The sequence below is a fragment of the Hippocampus comes genome, unplaced genomic scaffold (genome assembly GCF_001891065.2).
Source record: "Hippocampus comes isolate QL1 unplaced genomic scaffold, H_comes_QL1_v1.1 scaffold132, whole genome shotgun sequence".
Taxonomy (NCBI): domain Eukaryota; kingdom Metazoa; phylum Chordata; class Actinopteri; order Syngnathiformes; family Syngnathidae; genus Hippocampus; species Hippocampus comes.
This window is the reverse complement of record NW_017805467.1, coordinates 1398545-1423700: the sequence shown is the minus strand read 5'-3', so window position 1 is coordinate 1423700 and position 25156 is coordinate 1398545. Positions and strand designations below refer to the sequence as shown.

Sequence of the window (25156 nt, the reverse complement as noted above, 5' to 3'; positions counted from 1 at the left end):
ATAACCAATTCAAATTGGTGGCATGGCTCTGGTGGTTGAGGCCCTCTTGTCATTGGACCATACTGAATCCCATTTTGCCCCTGGTAAGCTTAGCATAGCAGCCTTCAACATGAGAAGAAGAAATTGATTTAGTTCCCACCCAGTGAGCATGATGTGGTTGGACATTCATTCTGTTAAGCATTTCTCAACATTCGATTAAGGAATGAATCACAATTATATTTTGTTTCTACGGATCCACTTTGCCATTTTTTAGCACATGTAGGCTAACAGAAAGATAAATACATTCATATAAATGTTAAATACAGGGTGCCCAGAAAAAAATTGACAGGATTTTAAATGCAATTTTGAAATGATGTTACATTAAGTGGGACTTTGTTCATAAGGTTTAGTCTGTACAGGGTATTCTGAATACTTGCTTCAGTTTGAGAAATCATCTGGCCAGCTGGGTAGGCTTATATTAACTACACAGCACTCCTGCATGGATGCCATAAGGGAGATGCATGAGAAGCATTTTGAAAAGAATAGCGTAGGCTGAGATCTGGAAAAAAGCCTGCTCCCTCGCTCAAAATCTCTGGAGGGCCATATTTTTGGAACTAGCCAATTTCATTCAGTGCTGATAGAATATGAACTGAGGATCCGCAAGGGAACTCGTGTTTGCCGGGCTTTTCCAGCAACCTGACAATGGGTTGTGTGATTTGCAGCTATGATGGCATATTGTTCCAACAAAGAGGATTTATCAGTTCTTTTGTCGATGAAAGTAACCTGAAAGGACAGTACAACCGCTGACGTACAGTTTTTTTAATGCAATCTCTATTAATAGTGGTGTAAAATACAAATCTAACAAACTGAAAGGTGCATACACATCTGTTGAATAAGGGTATTTAAGAAAAAAAACTTAAAATGGTAAATGTCTAATTGAGGTGTCCTTGTTCTTAATAAATGCAAGATGCTGAAGCAGTGAAGCCAAGAATACAAGGCAGATATTCCTAATATATTTTTAAAACTTATTTTTCCTCAGGTGGCCTCTATAAAGGCCTAGAGATTTCCCACCAAAAACTCATTGTGAGAGGAAAGGAGTACAACTATAATTTTTGTGAAAAACAAAATCAAGAACTGAAGCTAATTACATAATGTAATATGTGCAATTAAATTATATTAGTACCTTTTACTCTAGGTGAATATTCTGTACCCAGTCGGATCATAACTCTGACAGTTTGTAAAAATAACAACTTAATTATTATTCTTTACTATTCAATATATGCATTGGTTATACAAAACAGCCAACAATTTATTTACATGTCCAGCATTGAGAGTAATCTCCATAAGGCACACTATAAAATGACACTTTAAAAAAACTGAATATTCAGTCATTTGTGCAGCGCCATCTGAAATAAACATTATTATAGTAACCATCTGAGGTGCCACACATAATGATGATCTTTACTGTTCTAAGCATATGTGTGCAGTGATTTCAAGGTTACTCCTTGACACCCAGTACACTGAGTTACCATCTGTAACATATTGATCCCTGTAAACCACTCAGGGAATTGCATGTATTTAATCTTAAAAAAACAAAAACAAACGTAGTGTTTTTCGAATGAAGCATAAAATGCATCTGAGGACATAAAGATTACTTCGTCAATGTGGCTCAGGTAATATAAAGTTGTATTATATTGTTTTGTATTTTGTGTCTTGCGTTATTTTTGTGATATACAAGCATAGCCTCGAAGTCACGTTAAAAAAATGAATGGTGTTGGATCGGTCACGTCTACAACAAAAACAAAGATGCAGGTAGCTGATGCACCTACCTCTTCCATATGCTTTGGACAGAAGCCAGGAGAGACTGCAACAGATTTTAGCACGGGAGAAATCATAGTGTTCAAAAGACTTGATAGCTGGAGCAACGAAGACCTTCTTCTCATTATTTTGATCCTGAACTTCACCCATATTTCCACGCAGTCGTTTTCTTCAGTCCTTCACAGCAAAGCAGCACCGAACCAGCGGCAAAGCATCACGATGGAATTCGATGGAAAACAATGAGTAGCTGTCAAATGAAAAAATCAATGTGACGACGTTGTTGTAGAGAGTACTGTCGCTCAAATATGTCTCGTTGGCACAATGAATCGTGGTGTTTTTCATCCATTCATCAGATGAGACGGGTTTCTTCGCACAAAGCAGCAGGGTCGCTTTCCTTGAAATTCACCGGGAAAATTGTTCTTCATTTGAGTCGGAAATGTGACGGTTTCCATTTTCTGATATAAATGGATTGCTATGATTCGTTCCTTTCGTTTCCATTTGTTCCCGTGAAGAAAATCGGCATGATTCGTGCCTTTAACTCGTTGGTGCCGTTTGCCTCCCTGCAGCGGTGAGCCATTCCAACCACGCTCCAGCCTCCAACCAACCTCTGCACCCAAATTGGGCTTAGTGCGCATGCGTACACGGTGCTTCCATGAAAAGTCAGAAAAGTTATTTTTCTGTGCATTTTAAACCTGGCTCCTAACGTTTGTGCCAAGGCATCCATTTTACGTTAGAAATAAATCCCACGGCACACCATCAAAGAAAGATGTTATCAAAAGTATTCATACTTTAATTATGATGGACTCACTGTAAAATCTGGGCCTGTTGATCGAACACAATGCTGATAAACTGTACTTGGAGGAAGCGTGACTTATTTGTTGTTACAGTTAAATACCTCACAGATTTGTTGCACTTGTTTGGCATCTAATGGAAGAGTATTTTATTGTCACTATATGTCGTGGGCTAGATAGTGTAACAAAGATATCTTTTTAATTCATACATATTAATTTTCTGTCAAATTATCAGAAATTGTCTTAATTTCTTTCACCACATTAATGTGTGCTTTGTTGGGAATAACTACATTGACAAAATTAACAAGAACATACAAAATGGACTGATTGGTAGTACAGTATTCGCACTGGCAGTATGAAGTGATAACCTGGTGTTAGCACACAGTTCATCATTTGCAGGATGTGGCAATTTAGTGGTTTATGACACTGATGTTTGGCTACCTTCAGATCATCTTTTATCCCATTCAGCATTTACTTAATACTGTACTGTATACTCCTGGACACTGTGTAATAATGCATACATTTTTTTCCCACATGTACAATCAATATCACTTAATGTAATACCGTATATACAGTATATCCATGCATACATACAACACATATTGACAGGTTCTCTGTATGTTCAAAACATACTGTATTTAATGCATCCACAATTCATTACAAATCCACTGCCATTGCAATACTTGCAAAAGCTGGTTGACCACTGAGGTGGCAATTGTACGGTATTTATATTTTTATTATTTATTCCACGAAGCATACAGAAAGCATACTGTTTTTTTTTTCCGATGGAGACATAACTTAATTTCAAAAGGCGTGCATACCGTTTATGAACTACAGTTCCCAGAATGCTGGGTGTATTACGTCATTATTCTGCGTCCGTAGTGTGGTTGTTTTGAACGGCAGAAAGCTTACCTCATTCTGGCAAATTTATCTTGTTATATATTTGGAGATGCTTCTGAATGTTGCAGGTTCGTATGTATATGTTTTCAGCACAAAGGTTACTTTAATATGTTACTTACTCTTTCTGTATGATTATCGATATCTGCCACTCCAGCAGCGGCACACACACGATGATACGCTATCATCTCCTGTTAAGAGACTTTGAAACAGCTTCTCGAATAAAGCGATCTAACTTGTGCTCCCATATAGTAAGTCTACAAGTTACACTTGACATATATATTTAGCTAAAATCATGCTTGTTTGTGTATTCTTTCTGTTCCCAGGTTAATAGCCCGTAAAATGTTTATGCCTAGAGCCCTGAAAGTGAAGAGAACAGCAGACGACGCAAACCTTACTTTGAAGAAGAGTAAAGGTCAAGCTGATCAGGATCAGACAAATGGCGAAGGCAGTTCTACGACGCATGTTGGCCAAGGGCTCAAAGACGGCAAAGTCGAAGATACCTCAGTAAAACCAGGCAGAGACCCTGTTGCTGTGGTTGAGATCCCGTTACAAGAAGGGGGACAGGAGTGTTTTTCAAGTGGTACTGAAGAGGAGGAAGAACCAGTGAAATCGTTCAAAAAGAATCAGAGATGGGCAGAGCCAGGAGAGCCTGTCTGTGTGATGTGTGGTCGCTATGGAGAATACATTTGTGACAGCACTGACAGTGATGTTTGCAGTCTGGAATGCAAAGCCCACCACTTAGCACAAATGGGCCTAGGGACTAGGGCAGAAGTGTTTATTCAGAAAGACACAAATGGAGTCAAAGAAAGTCCTCAAGCAGAATTCACTCCAACCTTTATAAATACATTTGAATCAAACTATTCCTACAAGGAGGATTTGTTCATAACAGGGCTAAGTGATCAGCAGGTGCAGCATATTAAACATGAACTGGGGATTGAAACCCAGGGGACAGATGTAAAGAGGCCAATCATAGAATTTGAACACTGTGGCTTCCCTGCTACTCTGAACGCCAACTTGAAGTCAGCCGGTTACGACGCGCCCACACCAGTACAGATGCAGATGCTGCCGGTTGGTCTCACCGGCAGGGATGTGATCACAAGTGCCGACACAGGGTCGGGGAAGACTGTAGCCTTTCTCCTGCCAGTTGTCCTCAGGGCAATGAAGGTACCGTAGATCATTGTTATATTCAGTTTTTATACTTCTGTATATGTTGGCATGAAATCACTGGTACACTTGACAGCATGTGGAATATTTATAGGACATCGACCTCACAGTCAGGAAATCTGAGTTCGAATCTCCTCATCTCTGTGTGGAGTTTGTAAATTCTCTCCATGCTTGTGTTTTCTCCAGATACACATGCATGTTAGAGATTCATTGAAAACGCTACTATGTAGGAGTGTAAATGGAACGTTGTCTCTGATGTGTTCGGGGATTGACTGGCGACCAGTTCAAGATATACCCTGCCCGCACCCAAAGTTAGCTGGGATAGGCCCCAGTTACTTGCAACCTTAATTAAGACAAGTGGTGTAGAAAATGTATTGATATTTAAAATGCTTATGGTCCATAAGCATTTTGTAGAACGTGTACATACGCCAGGTCAAGTCCTCGAACTTGTAGAATAATCTTAATTCAAAAAAGAACAAAAATACTTATACAAAACACAGTGAAATAATGAACAGATTAGTTTTATGTCGTACATGTAAATAATCAGCATATTGTACATTTTGTATTTACTCCACTGGTTACTGTTTGTATTGCATATGTGGCACATGTCTATTCAGTTGAAGTGTATACTCTCTTTAAGGAACAATCACAGAGTGTGGGGAGCCCGGTGGCACTCATCTTAACCCCCACCAGAGAACTGGCCATACAGATTGAGAGACAGGCTAAAGAGGTGGTGATTGGCCTCCCTAACATGAGAACTGCCCTGCTGGTGGGCGGCATGCCTCTCCCACCTCAGCTGCACCGCCTCAAGCGCAACATTAAAGTATTCATTGAATTCAACTTTTCTTCCTCTCTCAGTGAACAGCTTCACACTTTTAAAAAAATCACTTGATATTGAAATTTCTTCGATGTGTCCTACGCAACATTTTTTAGATCGTCATAGCAACCCCAGGGCGACTCCTTGAGATTTTAAAGCAGAAAGCTGCACAGCTGGATAAAGTGAAGATTGTTGTGGTTGATGAGGTATGACCGACACTGAATCAAGACCGTAACTGGCTACCAAGACTAATTAGCGCCCTAACATATTATGTTTTGAAATTCTGCAGGTTGACACTATGCTGAAGTTAGGCTTCCAGCAACAGGTACTAGAAGTTTTAGAGCACGTCCCTGAAGGCCATCAGACCCTCCTTGCATCAGCCACCATCCCGATAGGGACAGAGGAGCTGGCAGCCAGACTGGTGCGTGATCCAATTCGCATTGCTGTAGGAGAGAAGAACCAGCCCTGTGCCAACGTCAGACAGATCTTACTGTGGGTTGAGGAACCCTCGAAAAAGAAGAAGCTGTTTGAAATTCTCAATGTAGGTTCTACACACAAGTGGTTGTGAATATGCACATTTTTAAAATCTTTTAAAAAACAAAATGCACTAAATTAGTAGATATAATGACTGTGGACTTAAAATTAATGTACCGGTAAATATATCGGAATATAATTTTTTCTCTTGAAATATGTTTAATTCTCCATAAAGGTTGGTCTTGACTAGATAATGACTCCCAAAGCAGTTGCAGCTCTGTGTGCAGGAAATGGGTATTCCCAAAGTCATGGCTACACTCCAGGAATCCCAGTAATTTATTCAACATAGTATAGAAGTGTACTTTTTTGATCGTTTTTAGTTATTTTCTTCAGTGCTGCAGTGCAATACATTTATACAACTTTTTTTCTCTGGTTTTACAGGACAACAAGTTGTACCAGCCTCCAGTTGTTGTATTTGTAGACTGTAAGCTTGGTGCTGATCTGCTATGTGAAGCAGTTGCCAAGGTGACAGGACTCAATACAGTGGCAATCCACTCTGACAAGAGCCAGTTGGAACGTAACCGCATCCTCAAGGTGAGGCCAGTGTTACCCAGAACGAGGTTGAGAGGATAATTGGCTGTGCCCTCATCTACTCTGGATTCAGCCATGCTATGCTTGATCATTTATTTCTCTCCATTGTGAGACAGATTACCAATTAGTTGGTAATCATACCATTGAAATATTAAATCTATTCAATTCTCCAGTTATGTATTCCTACATTCCATCCTCCTGTTTGGTAGAGTTGATTACAGTCCAAGAATATGCATTTCAGTATTCTCCTATTTCCAAGCAAAATAGTTGGAGAACATCAAAGGATGTCAAAATTGGTTTTATGGAGGGCAGTGAGTACATTCTGAGTAAAAAGTGTGCATCTTATATCCAAACAGACCGATATATCATGACTAATGTGACGTTACTCATGACTCTTAATTCTTGTTTGCTGTCTTTGCAAAGCCAAAGACAAACTGATGTACCACACAGATGTTGCATTATTCGTGGTTTAAAGTGTAATAGTGCTGTTTTCATTAATTTGTGTCTTTAGGGGCTTCTGGATGGTGACTTTGAAGTGGTGATCAGCACAGGTGTGCTTGGCAGAGGACTCGATTTGGCTAATGTCAGAGTGGTCGTAAACTTTGATATGCCAAACACCATGGATGAATATGTCCACCAGGTTAGTGGTTTTGCAGACACAGATTTTTGCTTTATTTGTAATCAACTGAGCACAAAGACGCATTTGTCTGTGTTTAGGTGGGAAGAGCGGGCCGTCTGGGTCACAGGGGAACTGCCATCACCTTTCTCAACAACAACAACAAACGTCTGTTCCTGGGGGTGGTGAACAGGGTCAAACCAACAGGAACCATCCTACCCCCACAGCTCCTCAACTCACCTCACCTCCATGAGCAGCAAAGGAGAGAAAAACAAGCCAAGTTTGGGCCTGTCAACACACTGGTGAACAAAAATAACCTAATCGATATTATTAAGAAACATGACAGACGAAAAAAATAGTCATGCAAATAATGGCCCCTCTCTGCTGAGTAAATGCGCATTAAAATATTGGCAAAAGTATTGTGTGAAGTCATTTTTGTATTTCACCTCATGTATGGACTGATTAGGTTTTACAGATGCATGTAATGAAGAGTGCAGTGGGGGAAAGTGCTGAACTAGTGCTGTATTTTTTTTTAATTCTATTACATATTGTACATTTATCACATAGTGATTATAATAACGATGTATAATATAGTGATGTATAATAAACTTGCCTCATCCATATAGTGCTGTCTTGGTGTATGGTAATTCCTAAAAAATCATAAAATAAAGACACAGTGTGGTCTATCCGTAATGTGTCCACCAATATTTCACCACAAATTGTTGGGAATGTGCATATTTAAAATGCATATTTTTTTGTGCTGGAATACATCAAGATACCGACTTGTACATACAGATTTAAAAAAAAAAAAGCAGTCCGGACTTGATTTCACATTTTGTATCATGGTTTTGTCAGTAAAAGTTAAGAAGCCGGATGGTTTTGTTTTCACAAGCAGTACGGTGCTTCCACCCAGTGTCGGCCTGAGGAGTCTACATTGCAAAACGTGAAAATACGTAATTGTTTGGATGTATCCAACGAGCCAATCAGCTGCCGCTGGTGGCTTGGATTTGAAATTGAGGCGGGCGAATGCGGAAGCGGAGATCAACGCATTGAACGGAGTAAACAAGTATACAGTCTCTGTTTTGACGCGGACGACTTGATCTTGAGTGAAATGTTTTTCTATGAGTTGTAAAGGTACATCGCGACGTCTGGAAGCTTGCGTTTCTAAATTCAAACTACGGGGTTTCGTCTAGTTCTTAGCAGTCGTCAAAAATGTCGTTATTCAGCGTACAGACGAAAAAGCACGCAGCTTACTACGACCATCTAATGTCAACGACTAGGACCCAAGGCAGAGATTGCTTAGCCGAGAGAAAAGCAGTCAAAAGTCTGGCCAAGTGTGATCCACCACCCGGGGACCCTGCGCGTGAGGACAGCGATAAAAGCGGCAGCCTTAACCGGACGTATGTCATCTCTGCGCTGTCAAGAAGCGGACAGACACCCTACCGCGGCCGGCTCACTCTTCAAAGGAGGTCACGGCGAAAGACTGGAGCTGATAGTGCTGAGGACACGGTGGTGGAGCGCAGCCAAAATAATGTCACACCAGCACCCGAGAAGAGAATGACCTTGCAACGGAGGCCTAAGACGCCCTCCATGGATAAAAGTGCTACGGTGCCGCGTGTGGTCAGCAGTGTGAACTCTCACGCAACGCCTCAAGTCCTTCAGGAATCCAATGGTAGGACTCCTACTTTATACCGCTCCGTTAGCTCGAGAGAGACTGCGAGTAAAGGACGAGAGGCCGCAAATCAAGTGGAAACACAAGGGAAGCAGGCGCCCAACAAGACGCCATCCTCCTCCTCCCAGTCACTATCCTCCACAGGCAGGCCATCAGATGAGCAATCCCAGACGTTCAAAACCCCGACTAAAAAGACACCGTTTGTCAAAATCGCCGCACGGAGAGACGTCTTCGAGAAACTGACTGTGAAAGAATCCCCGAAACCGGTCAAATTAATAAGTTTAGACAGGTCCAAATACAGGGTGAGCAAGCAAACACAGGACAGCAAACCAATCCCAGTTCCTCGAAGAAGTAGGACAGGTGTGCTTAAAGGAACCCCAGCGTCACAGGTGAGGGCTACTGCCACAACCTCTTGCTTAAGGCCAGAAAATACCAGGACGCCAACAATCACGTCTGCTACAGCACCTAGACAGTCCTTGCCCCGTCCCAGTGAGACCTCCAAGACACAAGACTCACTAAAGATGGAGAACAGTGCAGTGACCGTGGCAGTGCGTGTTCGCCCTTTTAATGCCAGGTTTGTGTTTGCATTATTGCATGGATTCTGTCAAAGCAAACTGCCTTTTAAAATGAGGCTTTGTGCTACAACATTCATAGAGAATTCTTTTAATATTTATCTCATAACAGCGACTAAAGTATTATTAGTGATGGAGCCTTTATGCTGATGGGCACCGTGTTATTCTTCCGTGTTCTTCCTTACCCCATGCTCCATCATCTGTAATTGATCATAACACAATAAACTTGACAAAATCATCCTTTGCTAAATGACAATCCAATAGCGACTAAAATCTACAACTCTTGATTTCAAAAGTTTGCAATGTCTTTACTTGAAACTGTCCTAGCTAAAAAAACATCATGTGTTTCTTGCGCATCCTAGGGAGAAGGCAGAAAAGGCCTCACAGGTTATCTTCATGAATGGCCAGGAGACAGTTGTGCAGCATCCAGACTCAAAACAAAGTTATTCCTTCACCTACGACTTCTCCCTGTGCTCTGTGGATTCGAGTGATCGCTCCTTCGCCAGCCAGCAGATGGTGTACGAGGCTCTGGCAAAGCCTCTGCTGCTCTGCGCTTTTGATGGATTTAACACCTGCCTCTTTGCTTATGGCCAAACTGGCTCTGGAAAATCATATACGTGGGTATTTTTGCAGACTGAATTAATTTCCATTCATCTTTTCAGATTCCTAACTCTGTGTATGAATGTTGTGCTTGAAAGGTCTGCTGATCTGTGTTTTATTTTAAATGTTTGTTTGGCAGGATGATGGGCTTTGGAGAGGAGGCTGGAGTTATCCCTCGGTTTTGCCAGGAACTTTTTTTGAGGCTTTCTTCCATGGAAAATGAACAGGTACTTTATGTGCCAGCATATTTTTACATTGATTCTCTGTAACAGAACTTGCAGTTACACACTGATATATGTGTGATATATGATTCGCCAACCACTTCATTAGGTACACCTAAATTCACCAAGTTTAAATTTAAATTCATGTTGGTGGACAATTAAAGGTTTGTGCAAAAACGGAAACAGATAGCAAGGTTAAGTTTGACAATGCCAGAGAAGTTAAAAAATTAACAATTAAATAAAATTGTAATTATGTAGCGCCAACTCACAGCAGAAGTTGTCTCGTGACACTTAAAACACAGCAAGGGCACATTTGACAGAGAGATATAACTGTCCATCAATTCATCCAGTCAGTCCATCAGGTTCCGATACAAAAAATGAAAAAGGCTGTAAATCATCCCTCCTGATATGTTTAATGCTGTTTGTTATTGTGGTTGTAGTTTTCAATGGTTGACAACTTTGTCACATTGGGAGGTATTTCAAATTTGGTTTCCGTAATTACTTGCGGTAAATTAAATGGCATTAGATGATAGGCAAAATATTAGATAACTTTGGTTGTGGATTCCCCTCAGGTCAAATGTCATGTCGAGATGAGCTACTTTGAAGTCTACAATGAGAAAATCCATGACCTCCTTGTGACCAGAGATGATCCAAACCAGATGAGGATGCCTGTAAGTATTGAGCATTTTACAAAATTATACCTTGATTTTTTTTTTTTTTTTCTGGCCTCTGCTAAACCACACTGGCATGGTTGTCGTCATTGGTGTTGCCTTTTTAGACATCTACAATAAATTTGCATGTGTTATTTCAGCTGAGGGTGAGGGAGCATCCGATTCATGGACCCTATGTTGAAGAGCTATCAGCGTAAGAACACATTCATTCTTTTGTTTTATGTATAGAATGACTTGTTTTCCTATGCTGATTGCAGAATTACTCCCCTTTGTTTCTTCACAGGAATGTTGTGGGATCTTACAGTGACATTCAGGTAAGTTAAACCCTCTTATGTTTTTGAATTTATGTAAATATAGACTACATTCGCAGTCACCAAGATTGTGACCGCAGGCACCAGGGCACCCCGACGGCCTGTTCTAAAAGTAACATATATTTTTCATTCTGAAGAATGTGGTGGAAATAATCATTTGAAAATAAGATTTCTAGCACTAATGTTTTGCAAAGTGACGTTTGTTTCCGACCCTAAATCATTGATGAAAATTATTGTGAGAAATCGTGAACTTGATCAGTGTCTTCACATTGATAAATATCATTCATTATTGCTAACACATAATTAAAGGGAATTTGAGCAAATTTCAAAAGTATGCATCAAACTGATCGGTCAGTAAGTCATCAGTCCCCAAGAAAAAGCTCAGATTCAAAACGGTTGTTGAATGTCAGTCATGTGTCAGGCTGACGTGATTTAATTTGTAAGTAAATAGAAAGATTGTCATTTTTCAGTGCATCAAGTTTTTGTTCAGTGGTGTGCAGTGAAATTTTTCTAATGTAAAATAAAATTAGGCGCCTTGGCTCATTCAGGATTGGGCAGCACTGGTATCAAACATTAGTACTTGGCTGCTCAGTTAGTGATGAAGTTCTAACTGACTGTATCATTTTGTCCAGGGATGGTTTGAACTGGGAAACAAGCAGAGAGCCACAGCTGCCACTGGGATGAACGATAAAAGCTCCAGATCTCACTCCGTCTTTACCCTTGTTATGACTCAGACTAAGGTGCAGTACTGCATGCACATAGCTTGAATGCATGTACAGTTCCTGAAAACAAATTAGTGATTATTTTTCTGGGTCTATAAAGAATGCATTCCGTTAAATATGAGTATGGATAATGATACCTGCGCTGATTCACAGACCGAGTTGGTGGAGGGAGAAGAACATGACCACAACATCACCAGTAAGATCAACCTGGTGGACTTGGCAGGCAGTGAACGGTCTAACGCTGCACAGACAAGTGGAGATAGACTCCGGGTACAAACGTACATTCATGCTTGCAATATCAATATCAGGATTTGTTTTCGTAATTTTTAAATCACAAACATAATTTGTATCTTTTCAATGAATCAGTGGTCATATTAACGAAGAGCATTTTCTCCATCCTTTTAGGAGGGTGCCAGCATAAACAAATCTCTGCTGACACTTGGAAAAGTCATCTGTGCACTGGCTGACCAAGCATTAACTAAGAAGAAGGTCTTTATACCCTACAGGGAGTCTGTTCTCACATGGTGAGAGAACCTCTTGTTTGTAATTATGTTTGATTCTATTAAAAAAAAAAATAATGGCAGATATCCACATTATGTATATAAGTTATGAACACTCCTCATACTTAATGACTCCAGCATTGGACCAGGCACTTACATTTGGAACACTCAAACTTCCCAGTCAAGCACTTTTGAATCAACACCTCCATGTTTCATTACGTTTTTATTTCTTATTTCTGTTACGTTAATTTTACTGTCAATTCAGTGCGCTTGTGCCTTTAATATATAAATCAAAGTGATGGTTACAAATAAATTGCATACGTTTTGTGTGGAAGACATCGACACCATCTCAAGTTTAATGGGAAGAGCTCCCCTTCACTCACCTTTAACTCTTGTTCAGGCTCCTAAAGGAGAGTCTCGGTGGCAACTCCAAGACGGCCATGATTGCCACGCTGAGTCCAGCAGGAAGCAGTGTTGAGGAAAGCTTAAGCACTCTGCGCTACGCCCAACAGGCCCGCACGATCATAAATGTGGCCAAGGTCAATGAGGATACAAATGCAAAGCTCATCCGAGGTCAGATATACTCTTGATGCATTTTAGAACCGACTTGAATCAGTAGACCTCTGGGCTGCCGCGATTTGAGTGAATGGATTGTTACCGACATGTGGTTTGTGTGGATGACCAGTTGTGTGATCTGTGTTTACTTTGCAACTCACACTTTGCTGCCCAGGGAGAACGATGTTTATCTTCTGATGTACTTACTGTACTTTGTTTTGCTCCAGTATATTTTTTGTTTCTTTCTGACCTTCCGTCCTACATCCTGTAGGTTCTTCTCATTCCCTTTCTTCATATGAGACTCTTTACTTTCCTGTTTATGTCTTGCTCTTGATCTCCCCTCTCTCCCTCATGCCCTCCTGTCTGCCCATCTATCCATCACCAGCTTATGCCCGACCCACTTCAATTAAGGGCCGGGCCCTGACCTTGCCTCCGGGCCATATTTATGCACCGTCAGCCGCACATGGCGGATAACTGTCATGCAAGTATTATTTTTCATTAGATCATCAGGCTCCCGTTTGACATTTTTAGCACGAAGGGGAGCTAATGCTGTGGATTTCGCTCACGTCCCCTGACGCAGGATGAAACTTAAAGTGGATGTGACTCTGAGGTTACAATTTGGGTCAATGCTAGGTCCATAATGTTCTTTTGACGAGCCAAACTTTATCTGGAGTTACCTGTTGAGTAACTTTCTGATTTCAAAGAGACATCAACACATTTTCATAACACTTTGGCTCGCTGCTCAGAGTTGAAGGCGGAGGTGGAGAAGCTGCGAGCCGCCCAAGCGAGCACCCGAGGTATTGAACCGGAGCGGGTTAGGCTCTTCCAGCAGGAGATCACAGCTCTGAAGAACAAACTCTGCCAGCAAGAGCGAGAGATGGTTGAGGCCAACAGGTCAGCATTGTTGCAATAACCTCTATGTTGATTCATTTTAAAATATTTTATTCGCAGCAAAACAATATGTTTATAATTACAAAGTGTCATTTTGAGATGTCCCTATTTTTTGAAAAATATTGCTGAATGCCAAATGGATTGATTTTAAAAGATGTGTTGCATGCAGTGGACAATTGAAAGATGGATGTATTCCTCAGTAAAAGGACACAGATGCACGTTTTGAGCAAAGTGAAAATTTTGGACATTTGATATACAGAAGAGACACTATTTAACTTGAAGGGCTTATTTGTTTATTAAAAAAAATATATCTATATATATAGGGAATGGAGAGAGAAACTTGAGCAAGCGGAAATACGCAAACGTGAAGAAACAAAAGAGTTGCAGGTATGTTGCCCTGAAAAGAAAGTCCTCTAGTCTTAACTGAAATGCCATGCGATTTATCGTTTGCTCTACTTGCTTGCAGAAATCAGGTGTGACATTTAAAGTGGATAACCGTCTCCCCAATCTGGTTAACCTGAATGAGGACCCTCAGCTGTCTGAGATGCTTCTCTACATGATTAAAGAGGGTCGAACTACAGTTGGCAAACTCAAGTCTGACTGCACACATGACATCCAGCTGACCGGAGCCCTCATTGCTGACCAGCACTGGTGAGAACAAACGCAAATGATCATCGGCCACAACATTACGTACACCTAGTTTGCAGAGGTCCTGTTAAGTATGAGAGTTAAAGTTCATTCATTTGGGCACACCTCAAATCTAGACTAAAACCTTTTTGATTAGAAAGTTTTTAGCTTCAACTGATTTTAAAAAAAGTGCTCTGTCTTTAGTTTTTATGAGAAGGCAGGGATAAATCACCACATTCGTGTACAGAAATAAAACGCGTCTGTTGTAAGACGAAAACATTTTATTTATTTGGTTTATTTGAGAGGGTAAAATGCAAAAACACAAAGTGTTGCACAGCAGTCTGATGTGTGTATCGTAGTGCTTATAGAAAATCCCGTATGGGATTTTATAAACAGTTAAAATACAGGTTCATATGAAAAGACAGTGTCAGCAACATTTAGACAATGCAATAAAAGGAGTCAATCAAAACAAAAACAAAGAGACACATGCAACTTCAAACATGAGAACACTGCTGCCGGTGGCACATTCATGTTGTATTTCTTTTTAATACATGCTTGATTGTTTTTAAACAGGCATAAACCACACATTAACATAAATAGATTAAAATAAAGACAAGCAAAACACAGTATTGGGCAATGTGGGAAAAGGTCCATATACCGCACCTTTATCTGAGTAATGGGTGTCTTTTTTGTTACAGTATTATAAACAACACTCACGGTACCATCAGCATCACTCCCATGGAAAATGCCAAGACCTTTGTGAATGGAAAGTTAATATCAGAATCAACTGTTTTGCACCACGTAAGTACGCAGAATAGGGTGTGTTTCATTTGAAATTGAGTGTCTCATGGGCAAATTTTGAGGAAACCTATATCATCTGAATTAAAACGGTTTATCAATATGTTTTTGTAATCTGTAGTATTTCTTTTTAATACATGCTTGATTGTTTTTAAAAAGGCATAACCCACACATTAACATAAATAGATAAAAAATAAAGACAAGCAAAACACAGTATTAGGCAATGTGGGAAAAGGTCCATATACCGCACCTTTATCTGAGTAATGGGTGTCTTTTTTGTTACAGTATTATAAACAACACTCACGGTACCATCAGCATCACTCCCATGGAAAATGCCAAGACCTTTGTGAATGGAAAGTTAATATCAGAATCAACTGTTTTGCACCACGTAAGTACGCAGAATAGGGTGTGTTTCATTTGAAATTGAGTGTCTCATGGGCAAATTTTGAGGAAACCTATATCATCTGAATTAAAACGGTTTATCAATATGTTTTTGTAATCTGTACATTTGTTTCATAATTTCTGTTTCCAGGGAGACAGGGTGATTCTAGGTGGAGACCATTACTTACGTTTCAACCATCCAGCAGAGGTGCAGAGTGGAAAGCGAGTATCATGTTGGACAGGTGCAAGCGATGGCTACAAAGACTTTGAGTTTGCCAAAAATGAGCTGCTTGCGGGTCAGAGAGCTAAGTACGTGAAAAAGGCACAAAACAACTGTACAGTGGACCCCTGCGGCGGCCTGCGGGCCGGCCTGTTCACTATTCCCTGCAAAAAGCAAAAATCTGCATATAACTGATGCCCATCTTATATACCTTGAAGAACAAAAAACATATTTTAGCCCCAATGATTCTGAGAAAAATCGGGATAAAGAGCCAACACATTTTCCATGAAAAATGGGGGATGTCCCCCCCAGAAAAAACGAGAAACAAAAAAAACCTCAAATCGGCGAATCGGCAGGTGCCAAACCGGTCCACTGTACTGTATATATTTTTTTGATCCCACTGTTTATCTCGACTGAATATCAGTATTTAAGCGCAATTACCTTCAAGGTCATATTTTTGTCTCTCAGGCTGGAGGCAGAAATTGAAGAGGCTCAGGTGAAGGCCAAAAAGGAAATGATGCATGGAATCCAGATGGCCAAAGAGGTTGCCCAAAAAGAGCTGTCCGACCAGAAGGCCCTCTATGAGGACAGGATACGAGCAATGGAAAAAGCGCTGGTACAGGAAAATTTTGTCTGTAGCCGAAAGGAGGAAAAGTCATTTGCACTCTCTAATGTTGATTATTTGTTTTCTACTTACAATAATTGTGATATTACTGATTTTGAACCACCCACACTCACTCTTCATTTGGAACTGGTTCTATTGACAGAGTTGAACGTACAATATGCTTGCTCTGCCTTTTCCGCTGGTCCTGAGTGTATTCATTGTCATTCATTCAGAACGAGGAAAATGAGCGTAAGCGTCTCCAGGAGCTCGACCAGCAACGGGTAGCCAGCCAGATGGAAGAACTGAAGATGGCCAATATAGAGTTAGAGCAGGAGGTGGACTCCCAGAAGAAACGCCTTCGTCTACACATGGAGGCCCAGGTCAGGGTTTAGAAAAACACTTTCACTTAAAAGTGGAAAGCTGGCTTGGATTGTGCAGTACAGGTTTTGCGCCACCAAAATGTTGAAATATACTCCCACACAGACCATTGTGGGCTCTGAAATAACAGTGGCATGAGGAGCTACGTCTGAAGGTTAAAAACAGGCCATTTGGACCAAATGTGTGTCATAAAAATAAATGAAATTTGTCTTGGACCTCTTTCAGTATCACAACTTAAATGGAATCGAGATACGATCGATTTCAAATATTCATTACCGTTGTTTACTTAAGGTGATGGAGGAACACCATGTGTCTCAAGCGAAGATTGTTGAGGCATTGGAACTCGAGAAGAGAAAGCTCAGCAAAGAGCTTGAAGAAATGCAGAGGAAGCGAGCTATGAGGTTAATCAACACTCCAAAAGATGGTGAGTCATTTTTGCGGATCAGTATAAATCGCCCAACCTCATGAGCAAGCTCAGTTTTGGATCGTAGTGGGAATCAGCACAATATATAAACTGAGTCTGGCCACCTCGCTCGCCCAGCGCCATCTTGCAGCCCAGCCCGTGAGACGCACGCTGTGTGACAATACGCGCCTTAGCGCATTTTTTTCCTACGCCCTCACTAATGAGAATTTCATCATGAAAATTGCTGTACACATGGACTGAAAGGCGATCATGCCGCTGGTTTACTTACTTTTTTCATATTGATACTATTTTTGATTATATTTTTTCGGGAAGACTGAGAACACATTGTGATTTTTGATAGTATTCTTATGAGTAACCCAAAACCAGTAAATCGCCAGTTCAACCACTTTACAAATAATCCAAACTGAACTGCGCTTCTCTAGAAATGGGCTGCTGTGAGAAGGTACCGACACAGTTGGGTGGGCCGGCCATAAATTTCAAAAATACCTTATCCACTCAAACCATTATTTTCAACCTTTCTCAAAATGACATTGAAGAAATCAATTTGAAGGGCTCGAGCGGGGGACGCTCGAGTCCTTCGAGCAACTTTGTCTTCTCAAACCAAACGTTGAGCCTCTAAGAATTACAACCCACCTTTTATGAAATGGCGGAATTAATAGTCAGTTCCACGATATGTGGACAAACAATAAATAGACGAGGGGGTTATGTGGTGCCTGAGGGACAATCGAAAAAAAATATGTTGTAGCTCAACTAACTTCTCTGCCTTGTCTATTGATTTTTATGGTTTTCTACTTACATAATTGTTACTAAGGGAAAAATAAAGTTACATCACAAATATAGGAGTTGTCATTCCATTTCGAACCATCCTGGTGAGCACTCTGCCCGTACTATCCGTCTTTTGGCATCCAATTAAATCTGTGGAGCTTCATGCCTTTGCCACTTTGCGCGTGACATCCTACAGCCGTACTTGTCCCCGTTTTCACAGTATTTATTCAAAAAAGAATGAAATATTCACGAAAATTTATTGAATTCCACATCAGCGAACTAAGAGCCACAAGATGGGGTCTGGAAAATCATCTGACCGCTGACAGCCAATCAGCGTCCGTAGCTGCGAGAAGCAGCAAGATCTTAATTTGGCTGGACACTGGTTTATTGTTTTGCCCCAGAACCATTTTGTACATCTCCTGTCCAGAATCTAATACAAACTAAACAAGATAATACTAAATACACATTTTAAATTTTCATGACAACTGAAGTGATGATTATTCTAAAATTCAGTTTGACTATTTTGTATATGCTTACTGTATATGCAATCCAATAGAACTTTTTTGTTTTTTGCGTCATGTCTTTATTGCAGCGTCTCCACGCTGGGATGCAATGAAACTCTCCTTGATGGTTGAAGAAGCCAATAAGATCAGCGCTAACTTGAAGAAAAACACAATCTTCAGCAGGTATACAAGATCACATAACAGTACACCAAAAAATCCAAGTGTTTATTTCTTTTTGGTCTTACTGTGCTTGTAGACATGAGAGCTCCGACAATGTCCAAGGGGATGTGTTGCAAGTGCGGGTCCAAAACACAAAGCTGGGGATTTCTACTTTCTGGAGCTTGGATAAGTTTCAAAACAACATGGCTGTCATGAGAGAAATGGAACAGGTTACTTTCACTGTTGAATGATAATATATCTAAATTCTAACAATAATGTACAATTTTTCTAAATTTAAAATTCCAATCCAGTTGTGCCTCGACAGTATTTATTAATTTTTTTCCCTCTCTGTAGGGAGATCCATCTTCGAAAAATGACGATGTGTTCTATGCCCCTGATGATGAGTGGGAGCAAGATATATCATCTTCCTCTGCTTCGTCTTCCACCTTTTCACGTCGAAGGTACTATTCAACTTTCTCTTTTCATCAATCGAGTACTTATTTTAGCTGCTCCTTCATTTCCACCGATATGTATGTGTTTTACCTGTGGCCTGCCTCCAACAAATTACTACTTGCTTATTTATTTATTGTAAATTTTATCCCAAACACCTTCCCTGATTGAAACAGTGAGGTCAGTTCCTTATTTTTGCTACAAAAAAACATTGGGTTCCTAGAACGTAGAAGATTTATCCTTTTTGTTTGATCTGACCCTTTAACATTTAACACAAGTATTGTAACATGTGCCTGACAGCTTTTTGTTGCCGTGGTGTGTCCAATTACTGGTATATGCATGATTCAAGCAATAAATAGTACTGGGTTTCAGAGTTGGGTTTTTCCTCTTGCAACTACATTTATGCGGGTTAAATGTGCAGTCAACAGGACATTGCCGACCCAGACTGAGGCAGAAATTACATTTGACACACAACCAGTTTAATGGTGTACAAATAACTGTTTTCATGAGGTCAGAGGTTTTAGAACGGGAGGCAGCCTGAAGTTACGCGGATGTGGCTGGCTGCCTCCAAATTTTATATCCAGGAAAAAAAACTTGACTAACATGAAAAATAGGGAGCTGTCTATTGGTGGAAAAACAAGCAATTGTGAAATTCAGAGAATATATGTCAGAGTCAATGGACAAAAGTTGTCAGTTGCTCTGAAAACAAGATGAAATGTCATGAAGAAAACAAGTACGCTAGTAGTTTCTGTGTCACAGATGTTGAATGCCTATGGTAGGTAAAGGAAAACGACAGCTCTAACGATCATAATCATGTTACATTTGGCTTTGTTTTGTTTTAGGAGCAGGAGTTTATTAAAGGGCAAGAGAATCTCAGGGCGTCTTTATGAGATCCGTGTTCATCCCATTCAGAGTCTTCTTAAGGGCTCTTCCCACTCTGATGGTAAGTCTAATAATTTGAAATGACTTTTTTTTTCTCTCTGTTTTCACAATTTAAATGCATAAGACACACCAGTCAGTTCCCTGGGAATATAGTCTGGGAATCATGAAAATGTTCTTTCTCAAACTCAAATGCTGCTTCTGCTTCTTTTTTAACCGGTAACTTGCAATCCAGGGGTGTTGCCTTTTTGAAATAAAAAAGGAGTCCTAAAGGATTATGTGACAAATTACGTGTTTTAATATGACGTGCTGTTGTTTAAGAAAAAAAAAAAAAAGATCTGGTGAAGTCATCTTTTCACACCCCAAGTGATCATGGTGTCTGTCCCAGGGTTAATGGGCGTTGCCACACCGCCCTCCACACGTTGCAGTTCCACAGAATCTTCAGTGCCCGGTATCTGCAAGGAGCTGGTGGGCCAATCAGTAGCCCGTCTACGTGGCTTTGGAGGCACTAAAGAGAGCTTGGCTGATAGATTGGTCTCGGATCTGCACTGGGTATACACAGCTATCCAGACCATATCTGAACTGTATGACAGTTTAGATGATGACAGCCAAGAAAATGGTGAGTCAACCATGTCTCTTGACATTAAACATCCGTTGTATTTGTAATCAGAGCTCAAAACAATATTCCACCCAGATGAGTGACATTTTGACAACATCCAAGTCCCCATAGAACCGATTTCCAGGCGCTAAATGAATCCTGTGTCCTATAATCCATCATGCTCGATAATTTTCTTGAAGAAAGACATTTACTGAAAAGACAAAACAACAAACACAGGGTTGTCTACTGATGGTGAAGTAAGATAATGTGAAAAGTAACCCTCTGCACTGATAAGGAAGGGAATGTCAGGTTAGGACAATTGACTGACATGTCTAATCTTTTCTCATTTCCCCCGCCCCCTCAGTGTTTGTGTGTAACTTGTCGGCTCAGACTCAGCTGATCAGGGCCACCGCAGCTACAGAGAGTGCAGTGTTTGTCATCATGCAGTGGTTGGCCAGTGTGAAAGCCTCCTCCGGCACACTCTACACTCTTGCTGAGGAACTCAAGTGCCAAGTCAAGAAGATGGGAGGATTTCTGCAGCTGCTCATTCAGGTGAAGATAAATGAATTCACTCGTCCTTCTCGCACTTGTCCAAGCCATTAAACACTATCTCAATTAATTGAGTGAGAAAAATCTTAGCTGGCAAATAATTTTGATTTTGGTGTAGGGTGGTTAATAAAAATTCAAATCATTGATTGATGGAACTTGGCTCTGAGCTGTTTGAGCTGTGTCTATGGAAATGACTAAGCAGAGGGAATTGTCAACCTTGAGCCTCAAACAGAACATGAATATATGGAAAATGAATCTAAATTCCTTATGAGCCTCAGTACCTAAACACAAATTTCTTCTCAGTCCAAATTTTTCATCCATGTTTTCATTTATTTACAGAGCCCTACAGAATATTCCACCCATTTGTTCACTTGCTTGCATCGATTCACTGCGAAATCAATTCAAAGTCCTCCTGTTATTTTGTGCTTCCTCGATGTTTTCTGAAAATGAAAATCTCCCTGTTTAGGGTTGCGAATCTGAGATCTCATCAATGGTGGGTGAAGCACGAAAGAAGAGCGGTCGGTGCCTGGGTGCAGCATTGTTTGCACTCAGCCACCTGGCGGTGTTGTCAGGCATGCCACTTAGTGATGTGGAGCTGGGTATCCAGGCCACAGGCAAGGTAATATCACCATTAATACCGCAGTAGCATCAGCCTCCGTCTGGCTCTGGGATTTGCCGTAATTAAGCCCAGATACAACAATACCTAGGAATAGAACATTACTTGTATAGAGCTCTGAGATTAAAAAAAAAAGTTATTGAAATTTGTGATGTCATTCAATTATAATGCCATGCATCTATTTGAAGTTGCAGGATGTATACTAACGAAATAACTTGGATTTTAAGTGGTAGTACACATGCATGTGGCTCCTCTTTTTTTTTGGGGGGGTGGGGATTGCTTTGTTCATTTGTCCCTTTTGACCTAAGCATTTGGAACTTATTTGTTTACTTACATAGGCCTTGTAAATCAAATATCGTGTGTAGCTTCAGAAAAAAAACAAAAGAAGAATAACATTTTCTTACTTGTCAAAGTTCGGTTTGTAAAGAGATCAGAAAATGTAATTCCTTTTTCAATGTATGTATATTTATTTTATTAGCCAAGGAGATTTGTTGCTGATGCTGCCCCCCCCCCAAAAAGAAAAATAATAATCAAGATCCACAAATCTTTGAGGGTGTTAGACGTCTTTAAGTTTCGTGTGTCTTTCAGTATTATCCCGTTTTTAAAATAGCAAATTTTGAATCTAAAAGCTTTTCGCTTCTTTTATGAGCAGATAAGACATTGTCTCCATGGTGAAATAGACATCTGTGGTGCTGATCTAAATTTGGATTATTTTTGTGCGTTGGTTTGTGGGAGGCTTTTTCAGACAGCCATTTTATTACAATATTCTCTTACGGAAATACTGTACATCTAAATATCATTGAAACATTCACATATTTTTCAGGCATCATTCGTAGCACATCTGCTGGAAGGAACAAATAAAGGTGTCAACTCCGTTTTAGAAGACAGCCTCATCACCACCAAAGAAATGATGAGAGAGGCTCAGCTTGCTCATCCAAGGGACCCAGTAAGCTCAAGAACATTTTTGGTTTGGTTCGCCTATCTCTTTTGTGTCTCAGAATTGTATATTTATAACTGTCAATTCCCAAGAATAACACACACTGAAATAATCAATGCTCAAAAACTCAAGTATTATTCTCGTAGTAATTTTTATTGTATTTTTTTCCAAAGAAAGGTCCCTAAAGTACAGGAAACCGGAAACGCCTACCTTGATCTGCTGCTCATGTGCTGACGACACTCATATTTCCATTTACGGAAGCAATTACTTAGTGTAATGAATGTGTAAATAATCATTATCATTACACGCGTGTGCAAGGTATAATACAAATTAACGGATGAGCATTTCTGCTGTCTAAGTAACCTAAGACACTAAGTTTGATGCCATGTTAGTCAAACGGATTCGGTGGCAACAGATATCACATGATAACAGCTATAGAATGGCCCTGCTAGTGCTGCTCTTTGATTCACAGTGTGTAACAAAAATTGTTTTAACTTCTACTTCAAGAAACGGTGCAATATGAAAAAGGAAGTAACCCAGAAATCCGGGATGCCAAAAACACACGTGGAACATAATAACTGGTCCTTAGTTCTGTGGGGAAATTACTCTAATTTATGTCAAAATCACCACATTGTTATATATAAATTTGTAATATTAATCATTAAATATATTTGAATGAAAAATGTTTTTTTTTTCTTTTAACCTATGAATTATACTCCTCAATTTTGGTTTACTTTGCAAAAACAAAAAAACATGTTCTTGGGAAATGACGGTAGTGGTCCTTTTTAATGTACCGTAATCCATTTACCAGTGAAATCCAGGTTAACATCTGTCATTCATTTTTATTTACAGGTCCTGCAGTGCCTCAAGTCCAAGATGCTTGATTTAGCCCGCTCCCTGCAGAACTACATCCATTGTCGTATTACGGTGAGTTTGACCTCAACTCAAATATGCTGAAGTGTTGACAACTGTGTATTGACATTTATTCCTTCAATTTAGAAACACTTGCTGTTTTCTGGCCTAAATGACACACCCTGTTGCAGTACATAGTAGATCGGGGATAGGCACCGCGCTGGGTGCAAATCCTGCAAGGATTTCTCTACTTCCAAATTAGTAGAGAAAAAAAAATTCACAACTTTTAAAACCAGCCATAAAAACCCAACTTTCATCTAATTTGAACAACAGTTTCTGTGTATTCAGTGCGAGAAGTGGTAATCAAGTTCAATCACCCTCTCAGCCATTTGCTTGGAAATTTAATTCAATGTTCTGTCTTTGGAAGTGTAAGTCTTTTGAGTGGATTCCCGCACTCACTGTTTGATGAAATGTATCTTTATTGTGCGGGATGTCTATGTTTATGGTGTGAAGCAGGAGCGTGAAAATGACAAGCAAAACGAAGACGAAAGAGACGAAGAGGCTTCAGTTTCTAAATTGCAGACTTTGAGGGCTACAGCAGCCACATTCTTCAAGTTAAACCAAGCCATCAAGGAGCTGCACTGCTCTTTGTCTAACACCCTGAAAGGTGAGATTTCTGATGCATGCCAGCTGCCACGTGTGCATATGAAAAAAAGCCCTCAAACTTTTTTGACTTGGAATCAATGGCTTATTCAATTTTACAAGGTTGACGATTGTGGGAGAGACTTTCCCGTCTTAACTGCTTGCAATCATTCCCCAGGTAAAGATCGACACTCTGCGTTCAGCAGCTGTAGAGAGCTCATCACTTCTTCCGCCAAGACTGTTGATGAGATTATCAGTGGTTTCTCCAAGGGAGCTGTTGGGCTTTCTCTGCATCCTTCCTCTGGCCAAACTCTGATGGCTGCACAAGATGAGCTGCACCGTGCCCTGCAGTCTCTGACTTTGCCTTGGGATCAGCCGGAAGCTGTCGAGAACAGGAACACCGTCATGTTAGAAGAAAGCAAAGATGATCCTAGGGAATATGGCAACTCTCGCTCTGCAGACGGAAATCGAGCCATTAATAAGCTTGTACATTCCCTCCCTGCGGGTGTTGTGGCCAATGGTAGCCCACGTTGGGTGTAATAGCTTATGAGAGAGGAAATTAAGACTGTTGCTATCTACAATAATACAATATGAATAAGCAGCTTTATTGTGTTGCTCCAGCATAAAATGTATTTGCACTCACAAAATGTTTTTTCAGTGTTTTAAAATTTGATTTTTGTTATTTTTAAACATTCATGGATTTGTAACATTTTGGATATATTGTAAAAATAATGACTGATATGTAGCTGTTATGTCAGCGCCCTTCATGAAACGTTGGTTGAGACTTGACAAATAAACTCATTAAAATGAGAAAGTTGCATCCTTCCTTGCAACGCTTCTGCGTTTTGAAACCACATTTAAAGTTTAGTATGTAGGCTAAGTTATTAAGTCTACTTGGTATGCAATCGG

General features: G+C 40.2%; 3 protein-coding genes across 10 annotated transcripts in view; 2 read left to right on the top strand and 1 right to left on the bottom strand.

The window, feature by feature from the left end:
• Positions 1-2425, bottom strand: part of camsap2a (calmodulin regulated spectrin-associated protein family, member 2a) — a 40024-nt gene extending 37599 nt beyond the window's left edge. For 2 of the 5 annotated variants that reach the window (XM_019875448.1, XM_019875449.1), the window contains exon 1: positions 1809-2421. In XM_019875448.1, coding sequence (XP_019731007.1) covers positions 1809-1947 — 139 coding nt within the window. In that variant the 5' untranslated portion in view covers positions 1948-2421. Of the gene's footprint in view, positions 1-1808 lie in introns of all 5 variants that reach the window. The other 3 variants (XM_019875450.1, XM_019875454.1, XM_019875453.1) reach the window with 2 other exon arrangements.
• A 1016-nt stretch (positions 2426-3441) lies between these two features.
• ddx59 (DEAD (Asp-Glu-Ala-Asp) box polypeptide 59) lies at positions 3442-7775 on the top strand. Of its 2 annotated transcripts, none has more exons than XM_019875507.1 (8): positions 3442-3556; positions 3812-4652; positions 5293-5475; positions 5586-5675; positions 5759-6010; positions 6385-6537; positions 7046-7174; positions 7252-7775. In XM_019875507.1, the coding sequence occupies exons 2-8, from the start codon at positions 3828-3830 to the stop codon at positions 7507-7509; spliced, it is 1890 nt and encodes a 629-aa protein (XP_019731066.1). In that variant the 5' UTR covers positions 3442-3556; positions 3812-3827; the 3' UTR covers positions 7510-7775. The 2 variants fall into 2 exon arrangements, with proteins under 2 accessions (XP_019731066.1, XP_019731067.1); XM_019875508.1 differs by lacking the exon at positions 3442-3556 and adding an exon at positions 3603-3736.
• Positions 7776-8362: 587 nt separating this feature from the next.
• kif14 (kinesin family member 14) lies at positions 8363-24855 on the top strand. Of its 3 annotated transcripts, none has more exons than XM_019875480.1 (29): positions 8363-9396; positions 9757-10011; positions 10134-10221; positions 10788-10886; positions 11027-11079; positions 11170-11200; positions 11830-11937; positions 12073-12189; positions 12325-12443; positions 12820-12992; positions 13721-13868; positions 14189-14252; positions 14332-14516; positions 15191-15293; positions 15823-15980; positions 16360-16507; positions 16729-16875; positions 17165-17297; positions 18655-18748; positions 18822-18954; positions 19079-19185; positions 20017-20114; positions 20442-20672; positions 21016-21203; positions 21667-21819; positions 22640-22762; positions 23606-23680; positions 24119-24272; positions 24426-24855. In XM_019875480.1, the coding sequence occupies exons 1-29, from the start codon at positions 8363-8365 to the stop codon at positions 24785-24787; spliced, it is 4881 nt and encodes a 1626-aa protein (XP_019731039.1). In that variant the 3' UTR covers positions 24788-24855. The 3 variants fall into 3 exon arrangements, with proteins under 3 accessions (XP_019731039.1, XP_019731038.1, XP_019731037.1); XM_019875479.1 differs by having other exon boundaries at positions 20017-20117; positions 24122-24272; XM_019875478.1 differs by having other exon boundaries at positions 20017-20117.
• Positions 24856-25156: the final 301 nt, after the last annotated feature.